At 45.8% G+C, this 10968-nt stretch overlaps 3 protein-coding genes across 3 annotated transcripts; 1 reads left to right on the plus strand and 2 right to left on the minus strand.

Annotated features, from left to right (window-relative positions):
• The first annotated feature begins 283 nt into the window (after positions 1-283).
• Positions 284-6366, plus strand: LOC128301741 (probable serine/threonine-protein kinase tsuA). The gene is made up of 7 exons (XM_053038357.1): positions 284-1092; positions 1178-1450; positions 1517-2079; positions 2189-2273; positions 2422-4061; positions 4144-4276; positions 4529-6366. Exons 1-7 carry the CDS (start codon positions 952-954, stop codon positions 5129-5131), a joined length of 3438 nt encoding a protein of 1145 aa, XP_052894317.1. The 5' UTR covers positions 284-951; the 3' UTR covers positions 5132-6366.
• Positions 6367-7255: 889 nt separating this feature from the next.
• LOC128305129 (uncharacterized) lies at positions 7256-8109 on the minus strand. Its single transcript, XM_053042435.1, has 5 exons — positions 8059-8109; positions 7838-7993; positions 7597-7758; positions 7434-7538; positions 7256-7360 (listed from the first exon to the last, which is right to left on the minus strand). The coding sequence occupies exons 2-5, from the start codon at positions 7931-7933 to the stop codon at positions 7256-7258; spliced, it is 468 nt and encodes a 155-aa protein (XP_052898395.1). The 5' UTR covers positions 7934-7993; positions 8059-8109.
• A 190-nt stretch (positions 8110-8299) lies between these two features.
• Positions 8300-10390, minus strand: LOC128302018 (gram-negative bacteria-binding protein 1-like). Its single transcript, XM_053038730.1, has 6 exons — positions 10282-10390; positions 9771-10201; positions 9545-9687; positions 9056-9225; positions 8590-8978; positions 8300-8515 (listed from the first exon to the last, which is right to left on the minus strand). Exons 1-6 carry the CDS (start codon positions 10388-10390, stop codon positions 8312-8314), a joined length of 1446 nt encoding a protein of 481 aa, XP_052894690.1. The 3' UTR covers positions 8300-8311.
• Positions 10391-10968: the final 578 nt, after the last annotated feature.

The following is a 10968-nucleotide window of genomic DNA, read 5'->3' on the forward strand; positions in this document are numbered from 1 at the left end:
TTAGCCACAGACGCAGGAATCGTTCATGATTTATGTCTCCTTTCCCGCGCCAAGAATGATTTCACTGATGTTGGTTTGAAATGTTACAACTCTACGGAAATATTTCACAGCTCGAACTTCATCTCGTACCCCAACTGTCAAACGGCACGTCATTTCGCATATATTAACCTTGACAGCATAGATCCATATCGAACGAAACGTTCTGCATGGTTGTGTGCGTGTAAGCTAGCTGTTTTGTCAGAATGGGGTAAAGTTAAAAACAAAAAAAGTTAAATAAAATGCGAACTAGCGTCTCGGCACGAGAGTTTTTTCCATTTCTGTATGGTTAATTAAATGTAAAGATTGTTGAAAATATGCTCTGTGTGTGAAGTGCGCAGTGTGGAAGCTGTGTTTGATAAAGTGTTGCAGAAATAAAGCTTCCTGTCCGTACAGGTCAATGGACAATAGTCGGTGGCAGTGCAATTGATTAGACGCTTCCGTTTTTTAAGGTGGGGGTGGTTTGTTGTTGGGTACGGTAAGGTTTTAACTGAGCATGGCAGCTACCACAAGTGGACCAGATAGATTGCTTTGTGTTCTGTATCAAATTAGAACAGTGCACAATATTCGTCAGTGATTATTGTGTAGGAAGAGAACAGGGGAAACTCCTATGCTGTGTTGATGGCGGGCGGCAGGTTTCCATCACAGTAACCACCCTCGGAGTGTGGCTGCGTGTGTGTGTGTGCGTGTGTGTTAAATGCGGAGGGGTGGTAGTCGCCAAAAGCATGTGTTGATGTACAAATTGTGCAAAAGATGATAAACAACAAAGCGAAAAGAGGTTGAGCTAGCGCGGGAAAACAGTGAATTAGTGCCGTGCTTCTAGTGCAGGGACAGGACCTGTGTAATCCGTTACCGTGCGGGACTAGAAAAGGACACACATTTACCTCTCCCCGTAGAACCCATTTCCAGGCTGCAATGACGGAGTATAAGTGCGTGAACTTTTCCGAACTGTGCCGCCTGTGCGCGAGCAGTAATGGGCCGCGGGTGGGCATCTACTCGGACGAGGGCCGCAAAAAGCGAATACACCGCAAGATTACAGAATCGCTCGGAATAAATGTGAGTGTTTGCGGAAAAATATGCAACCAGTAAAGGTATGCAGTCAATGACGCTTTATTTTCTAACTGCTTTTTTTTATTTTTAGGTCAAAGAATCGGATCGTTTGCCGAAATCGGTATGTGCGACCTGCTTGAAGCAGGTCGAAGCACATGAAGAATTTCGCGAATCTGCTGTGAAGGCACAGGGCATGCTGGAAAGCTGCCTTAATTCGCGTAGCGTAGAGAACGGTGGCAAAGTTTACATACGCGATGTAAAGGCGAAAGAACCGCCACAGATAGTGAATCGTCCGCAGACCAGTGTGGTGCACATCTCACCCACAGCACCGGCGGTAACCAATCGCACTGTTCAAGGCAAATCGGTTTCAGCGCAACAGCAGCAACGACAACAGCAGCAGCAACAGCAACAGCAGCAGCAGCAGCAGCAGCAACAACAACAACAACAACAACAACAGCAGCAGCAGCAACAGCAGCAGCAGCAGCAGCAACAACAGCAGCAGCAACAACAGCTGCAGCAGCAGCAGCATCAGCAGCAACAACAGCAACAGCAGCAGCAGCAGCAGCAGCAACAGCGACAACAGCAAATCAGTACTACACCGATTCTTATCAATACTATTCCAAAAAGCGTGGTTCATACGATCAATGGTGGTACGATAAGCACGGTCAGTTCCGGTGCTAATGTCACGCCAACCGTTTCGCTCGCAGCTGCAGCTCCTGCCCTAAGAGCGAATACCAGCAGTGGAGACTTTCTCAGCTCCATCATACAGGCGGTTGGCATAAAGACAGAAGGTGAAATGAACCAAACAGTGGGACAGCAGCAAATGAACCAACCGCAAATACTGACCATCCAAAATCAGCAGCAACCAAACCAGCAGTACACGATCACGTTCGATGCATCGGCCGCGCGAAAGGTACACAACATGCACTTCAAAGTGGAGAATGGTGCGCTCGTTCCGGCCATCTCGAAACCAACCGAATCGCAACCACAAGCGTAAGTCGGAATTTTTCGTATTGATTGGGGCTTCAGATTTGAAGAAAAGGGAGTTTGATCGATTGAGAATATGTCTTACCTCAAATATGATATTTATTCTTTGTTACAGGACTTTTACACAAGTTGATGAGTTTATCAAGATTAAATCAAGTCCACCGAAAGCGCTGAAACGAGACTGTGCACAAACATCTAAGGTACGGAAAAGAAATTCAAACTAGAAACTTTGTTTTATTGCAAAACTGTGCTGGTGATAGTTTTCATATTGTGAAACTAGATGATTTAAAGTTCAACACAATTTTCTTCAAACAATTCTGTTTTTTTTTTTTGGTTTGAATCTATTAGACTGATGCGACGGAAGCGAAACGGAAACGGTTTATTCAAATCGTAAAACATCCCGGCGTGTCCTTAACAACACCGCCAAAGACATCGAATGTTGGTAATTTTACGGTTGAAAGTCCTACCATGACATCGCCCGTTTCTGCTGCTACGAACGCTGCACCTATTTCATCGGCTGGCATGATCGTGTCCAATACAGGCGCTGTCTACACTTCCACACCGCAGAAGACGTTCACTGTTGGCCCGGATGTAAAGCTAATCCCCAGTAATAACAGATGTCTCGTACCAATCGTGTTGAAAAACGATAGCTCAACAGATGACAGTGCTAATAACAACACAAGCACACCCAACATATCGGTAGTAGGTCAGCCAATGGTTAATAGTGCACCGCAGAACCAGCCGGTTCAGCTGTTTGTTAAGTTCGAAACTGGAGCAGATGGTGTGATGCGTATAGCACCGGTACAACATCCACCGTTGGCGATGCAGCAAACGGCAATGCCACAGTATGGTATGACGACTATTGCTACTGCGGCGCAACCAGTAACCGCCATGCCACCGATGACGATTTTGGGTCAAAACCAACCGATGGTACAGGCTCAGGTCGGGGCTGGCAACTACGTAACGTTGGTGGGTAAAACAACATCACAAACGCAAACGATCGCCGATACCAGTGGGCAACAAGCGAGCGTTGTCATGGCGACGGCACAAATTCCACAAGCGACGCTTCAACCGGTACAACAACAACAGCAGCAACAGCAACAACAACAGCAGCAGCAGCAGCAGCAGCAGCAGCAGCAACAGCAACAGCAACAACAACAAATACAAACACAAAACCCCAAGAGGGTGCAACAAACTTCCACTGCTTCAGTGCAACAACACCAGCAACGTGCCATTGTAGCTCTTTCTACCGGCGGTTCAGTGCAAAGGGCAGAGCAACGAGTCGTTACCGTTCCACGTAAAGCAATTCCTGCCCGTCAACCGACATCTACTCCACCGAAGCTGGCTCATGCTGCTACGGCCCCGAAACAAACGATCGTAATTAATGGACAGGGTAGTAACAATCCGGGCAAGGGCACCGGCGGTACATCCGGTGGTAAATCTTCTTCGACGACCGGTCGTGCTGGACATGTAGCGTCGTCGAATGGGAACAACGTTTCATCGCTAGGCAACAATAGCACATCCGAGAATCGCTCCTTCAGCGATCATGATAGCAGCGGCAACGAGAACTCGGAGTCGGAAGCAAACAGAACCGCCCAGTCGCTGGTTGCTTCGCAGCAGATGAGTGCTATCTCCGCCATGTCAAGTAAGCAAGATTCGGTTGCGTCCGATCAGCAAACGAAAGCATCCAGCGGCCGTCCTGGCGATAGGGGAGCGAATGCTGGTGGACGTACGGGTGGCGAAGTCAGCATTACGACGTGCGATGTCTGTCGGAAAACGTTTGGCCGCAAGGAACATTTGGTGCAGCATCTCAAGTCCCACATCGGGCTGCGTCCGTTTAAATGTGAGACGCCAGATTGCAATAAGAGTTTTAGCCGTAAGGAACATCTTATACGTCACACGGTTTCACATACAGGACAGAAAATGTTCAACTGCGACAAGTGCCAAAAGCTATTCTCGCGCAAGGATAATCTCAACAAGCACAGAAAGTATGTATTTTCACCTTATCAGGTAGTAGTTTGTATTGGTATCGATTTACTGATCATTAACTTTGATGTGTCTCTTTTCAAGAACGCACACGGACCAGGCAAATGCTTCACCGTACAGTTGCAACATTTGCAACAAGGATTTTTCGTCAAAGAATCAATTTTTGAAACATAAGGACACGCATGGCTGTTACGAAGAGGACGCGGACACACCGAAGGTAAATATGTGCACGAGTGCTATATTACCGTAATTCACGTTGGAAGCTTAAATAATGTTGATTATGCAGCCAGGGGCAATGTTTAACTAATTTAGTCAGAAGAAATCATTGTTTGACACAGTCAAAGGATGTGTCACTGTAGCCAATTGTTTTGTTTGTCTTCATCTCAATTACAATTCGAAAGACGTCTTAATATTATCAATATGGCAACAAATGTTCGAAAATGTCCAATAGAATATGTTCTGCTTGCAGCCAACGGTGAAAAAACAACCACAGCCGATAAAGGTGGAAACGAAACAGGATCCAGGTAATACGATCACCGTCTTTGAGTCCGTTGCATCGAAACCTTCGCAGCCTCCACCTTTAGCTCACGCTGTCGCTCCGACCCCGGTAACTTCGGAACCATCGCAACCGTCAAATGCGCAATCCTTTCCACTAACCATCACCCATGTGCCGACTAACACCACAACCATACAGTTACCAATTCAGCAGCAGGTTCACCAGCTCATTCAACAGCAGCAGCAGCAACCTCAGCATCAGAACGGCACAACCCCACAGCAGCAGATTTTCACCATCCCGGCCCAAATACCGACCGCTAATGGGAAACCTATCATTCAGCATCTCCAAATCGCGCTTCCAAACAATGTCAGCGGTCAAACGCTGACAACGTCCTCTTCCGCATCCAACAGCGGAACCGTACAGACGATAACCAATGCACAGGGTGCTACACTGGCAAGCTTGGGTGCGGGTCGTGCAACGATTATCAATTCGGTGGATGGTAATACGGTATTTACGTTGCCGTCGAACTTTATCTTCGACGCGTCGCAAATCATCACCACCAGCCGTCAGTCATAATTTCTCGGTTCGTATTATAAAAGAGTTTAAGTAGACGCGAACCACATTGCTACCCTGATGCTCAAGTTGGCATTCGCTGCACATGAATTAGTTGCTACAATGACGGGAGTTTGCTTGCTCTCTCCGTCACTCTATATTATATAGATTTATTTTAGTTTTAAAACGCATAGACATATTTGGCTAGTGCTGTTGAGATCGGTGTGCGACCCGAGGATGAATGATTGTAATTATTGTACTATTTGTAAGATTGCTGTAGTTGCAAAGAGGTTTTAAAAATTTCACATTAGCATTTAGGCAGGGAAAGATAGAATGAAAATATCAGTGTAGCAGAAATTCGGCGGGCTCCCGACAAACCCGGATTCCATCATATTTTAAGTGGATTTTTAAACAATCTAATGTTGCCTCCTTGCTTAAGCTTCTTTTGCAAAGAGTAGCGACACCTTTTTGCCATCATTAGCGTACAAACGTGGCATGAGTCGGTGCGCCATAGTAGTAACAAACGGAAGCTTCTTCTTCTTCTTTGTTCGATATTTAAATCCTAGGGCTTTATCTTACTTAAATGTATGTGTTATATACGTAAAGCATGTACGTATATGTGTGTAATAGTAATTGGAGTTGTAAAGTTCCCCGGGAGCTTTTCAGAGCTTAAGCGTAGGATGTGCTGTATCAGTTAATAACACTAGTGCGTTAAATTATATCGAAAAGGATAGAATTGTACAATAAGAGCATTTGTGTATTAACATTAACAAATTACTGACATATGCTCATAGCTATTGCATATAATTTTAACATTCATTTTTATTTTAGGATTTATTTTAGGTTTTTACTTACTTCCTGTCCTTCCTTTTCTGTATATTTGTTTCCCTTTATCTTTATGCGTGTATAGTTGAAGCTGTGTGTATGTATGTAATTCGTAATTTATTAAATATGTACGCTCATATTTCTGTGTACTATACTCGATCACCGTACGTTCGACATGGTGCAGAATCGGTGGTAATAATTGACGTAGTAGAATTAATTTATTGTCAAGCATGTTATACCCATAACAGGCGTAATGCTTGTTTCATTGCCCGAAAATGAACGTACGAAACCTGCAGTGACGTGAATCTCCGAACGACGGTTTCGTGCCCATTTTCTTATGCTCTTTACACCTTGCCCTATACCACCCAGTGTATGATGCTGCAGGGCGGTCAGGTCACCATGTGCGTTAAAAAATTTATAATTAATACTTATAAGTCAAACCAAATACATGTATTGAAAATGTGCACAATTTGTGATGGTACGTAAAAACCGGTCGCTAAATGTATGTCCGAAATGTGTTATCGTTGCGGGTGATAATAATTGTCAGAGGGCGCCAGGAAGGAGGGACATTCGTTTAGCATACGGAACCAGCTGTCTACATTCTTCAGTGTCGGTCCAGTATTGATCTGGGTACTTCTGAGAAAATGAAGAGTCAGTTCAAATTGATAGCCTTCTGCATATAAGCATATAAGTTACCCTGTACGTTATAACAAATGTGCAATCTAGAATATACCGTGCATTCTGTTTACAAGTATCAACCCAAAAAGGTTAATGCAGCGTTCTGTAAATAGTGGTCAACAATAAAAGGTTGGGATCATTCCGTTACAAATTCTTTCTTGCACAAAAACGTCAAACAAAATGGAGCCGGTGGCATTTATTGATAACATACTGAAAGTGCTCAATTAACAAGCTAGATCAGGGAAAGACCTGATGGCATTGGTGAGTTGACTCATCGCAGGCTCTGTGTGAAAGTGGTATATTGTTGATCGATTAGGTACAGAACAGAACAGAACAACCTTCGAACAGGATGTTAGCCAGTCGCAGTGAAGGGTTAGACGACATTTCTGATATTTCTAAATGCATTTCAGTCCGTACACAGTTGCTTCACAAAGAACATATTAGTCATATGCTTCAACTTATTTATACGAATCATAGTTGAATATGGAAGAATTGAGTTTTAATGATAATTTAATGGTTTTTGACGACTGTTTCCATTGAACTAACCAGTAATGCGTCCTGAGTTTGGTATTTTTGTTTATTGTAGTACAAATGACTCTGCTTCAGCTTTATTTTACGTAGAAGAGGAAAAAACATGTTCAAAATTTAAATCTCCCATACATGCAGAAACAAGTATCGGCAGTTGTTCAAGGTAGACACAACGGAACCACATTGATCATTGCTGTAGTTCCAATAGGCGTCGGGACAATCCTGTAGGTAGAGAGAGCATGTGTAACCACCATAAGACAGCCGCTTTGTGTGGGATCTGTTTATCCCGTTTTACCCGGTACGCGATCGCAAATGTGCACTCGAGAAATCTCGAGGAAGAGGGAATACACTGAGATGAGATTAAATTTTTGGCCATATCTTGCAGATAGAACGTGTTTGCCTGCAATGCAATGGAGAGGGTTATACACCGTTTTTCACCGTTGTTTTATCTGGCTTACCACTTGCAAATTGTAGCACTTTCGAGCTGCCACCTCGAACGCCTGCTTCCACGAGAGTGTACCGTTCGGGACCTGTCCAAACAGCATCCTGACCGCCTGCTCTACAAGGAACTGGTTGTGCACTAGTATGCCCGCTTCGCTCAGAACGCACTCAGCGTGGCACTGGTGGCACCAAGGGGAAATTAAAGGCAAAAATGTCACTCCGGATTCCGGGGTTCCGTTTGTATCGAACTGTTCATACATTCGCGGGCAGTGGATCGGGTTCGCCGGGCAGGCTGGGTGGAAGAGAACGGTTTTGACACCGCTGAAGGACAGCTTCTGGTATTAGCCGGGGCATATTGCAACACGCTCGGAAGTCGACATCTTCCAGCAGCTGTTTGCAGTGGTCGGTGGTGTACTGTTTCGGAGAAAAGAGACAAATTCTTAGAAGAATGGCTTGCAGTAGATTCACTAATATACCACCGTTGTCTGTAGCACTGCCAGAGGTAAGGTGCACGCTATAAGAAAAGCAACCATGCGAAAACGATCCATTTTTCTGCAGTGATACGCAGACTGTTCCGTGGTTTTTACCTAACTGACAATAGAAAAATTGCGGAGCAGTGTGTATAAAGTCTGGGTTGTAAATTAAACTCTCATTAATATTATATCAGAGGTACAATCGCACTCGTTAACGTGCTTTATTTTCCATCCGTCCAATAGTAAACAGCGCGTGTTGCTATAAGGCGTAAACACGCACATAATCAATCGTTAGTTCCGGTTCGGTCCATGTGCGATACCACGTGTTGCGATTCTGGTAGAAAAAGTATTCCGCCTTCGGGCTGGTGTTGTTCCACGGTTTGGCACTTTTCGACGGTCCAGTAAGCGAGTGGTCCGGAAAATCCTTTACCCCACCGACACCGACACCGAGCGAGACATAGAACTGGCACGTAATGGGTGCACATTAGTGGGAGTGTGAAAGCCACAGCAGGAAATTAACTTCACGCGCAAACCTACCTCACGATCGAACGGTGCCAGCGGTGCCGTCGCATTCCACAGGTTTGCCTGCGTTAGGTTGTACTGTACTGCGTGCTGGCGGAAGTTTGTGCGTACCGCACCATACTGAAACCCATCGACGGTGAGCAGTATTTGTTCCGGTGTCCAGACCAACCCGTACGTGTGAAACTGATCGCCAAAGTGATCGTCGTTCAGGTTGGAGCGTAGAAAGTCGGATCGGACCGGACCGGTATTGGTGATCAGTACACCGCCACGTAACCGATGGCCATCGATTTGTTTGCCATCGTGAGCAACCAGCATCCGGTTCGCCAGGATGTGGGCGATCCACATCTGTCCGGATGCGTAGTCAGCATAGCCGTAATAGTTTTCGTACGGCTGCAGGAACAGTTCTGGCGAGGAGGCGAGAAGGAATTCGTATGCGTTATAGAACACGTGGAAGATGGAACGGAAGGACTGGTAGCCTTACGGGGGAAAATCCAATCACCCTTCGGTAGCTTGGCACGTAGCTCGACACGCCCGTACCGGAAGCGGAAATAATTTTTGGTGTTCAATTTAGCCGACACCACGGGCGGTAGAATCGTCGAACGGGCAGCTTTTCGTTGACATTCGTACGGATTGTTGGTTGGCGAGGTACAGCTTAGCGGCGGCAAGAGATTGAAACGGTAAGGTATTGGAATTACTATCGTATTGTAAACGGTCTTAGCCACAAACTTCTTATCTTTAGGGAATTTGGGGATATTATTCTGGGACATATGTCTGAGTTAATCAAACTTTTTCATAGCAACTTTCATGTACTACTAGCCGCGATCACTTACTTGGGTGTCTCTTTCAAAACAATTCCCATTCAAATGTGTCAGGTCGCTGTTTTTCATTGCTGTTATTGATTGTACGAGTAACACGACAAAAAAAATCCCGAATAGATGCCTGATAACGTGTAGTAGAAGCATTCACTTACCCTTGCAATATGAGCTCTCCCGTGCGGATGCGTTCATCGGTGTAATCCGCGTTCATGTTAACAAGCGTCGGCACGATGACAAGACGACCCGCTGCGATGTAGCTGTTGTCCGGTAAGTTCTGGTACGACACAAATTCCGCCGACTGAAACGGGATGAAAAGGTTGAAGTCGTTTTTTTTTTGTTTTGTAACATTTCTGTACAACTCGCTCCACTTTTTTCATTTACATCTGTGTCTAGTGGAATGCGCACTTCGTGCTGCCACTTGGGTGCGAAACTGCCCTGCTCGAATGTATCCTCGAAGATTAGCTTCCCGGCACAGGTCGATTGGCCGCCGTTGTATGTGGTGAGGGTACGGGCGCAAGGCGCCACCGTTGTGGTGGTCGGTTTCGGTGTGGTCGTCTTCGGTGCCACCGTACCCTTGGACCGGACCACGATGTGCTTCTTGTCCGTCAGCCAGTAACCTTGGTCGGCAAACTGGACGTACACCCAGTAGTAGATGATGGTGCCATTCTGGAGCAGTGGTTTATTTGTGTCGTACGTCCACTGCCCATTCCCATCCGGAGCGGTAACATCCTCCCCATAATCGCCCTCCTCGAACCGCTCGAACGGTTTGTTGAGACGCGCATGGAAGGCAAACATCTGCAAACCGGGTGTGTCTACGGAAGGCGCAGCGCGATTATATGCGTGAATTACGTGGCCAGAAATCGGAAAATGAGGAACCTCCCTCTGTACATACCCGGGATGCTGGCACGGAATCCCCGCGCCGCTGTATAGTCGAAGCGTACCGCAGGGATTGTGTAGGCCATCGTTTGACCAAACAACACCAACATTAAAGTCCACCTCATGGTGAGGCTTGAAACGCACCGCACGCGCTAATGGGGAAGATTTTGACAACCGTGCTGGAACTTGTACAATCTCGAACTGATTGTTGACACCAGCTCGCAAAAAACAGCCCACCAAACAGGTTTCTGGTTGCGATCGCTCCCCTTGGCTCAGAAGTTTCTTGAAATGCATCTCTAAACCGATTCTGGCTCTCCGCTTCGCTCTGCTCAACCAACAATCAGCTGTAGATCAGAGTGCTCTTGAGCGGCGCGATGCGTTAACATTGACCGTGATGCGAGCGAGTTCTCTCCCTCTTTTACGCATGCAAAGGAGGATGCTCCCGAGGGGTGTCTTTATGAAAGGGGATTCCCACACACTTTACGGTTGAAGCATGACCACATAGAGAAGCATTCTTAAGGTAGAATCTAGGTGTTGCTAAAAATCGTTGTAGATGTTTATAAAATCTATCATTGAAATATCTTAAAAATGTGCTTTAAAGTTCAAAGAGACATATTTTGGGCAGTGGTGAGAAGAATAATGTTCTTTATAGAGACTTCGACGTTTGATTGTGATTATCGCAGCCTCCCAGTGGCGGGTTTAA

The sequence above is a fragment of the Anopheles moucheti genome, chromosome 3, assembly GCF_943734755.1.
Source record: "Anopheles moucheti chromosome 3, idAnoMoucSN_F20_07, whole genome shotgun sequence".
NCBI classification, from domain to species: Eukaryota; Metazoa; Arthropoda; class Insecta; order Diptera; family Culicidae; genus Anopheles; species Anopheles moucheti.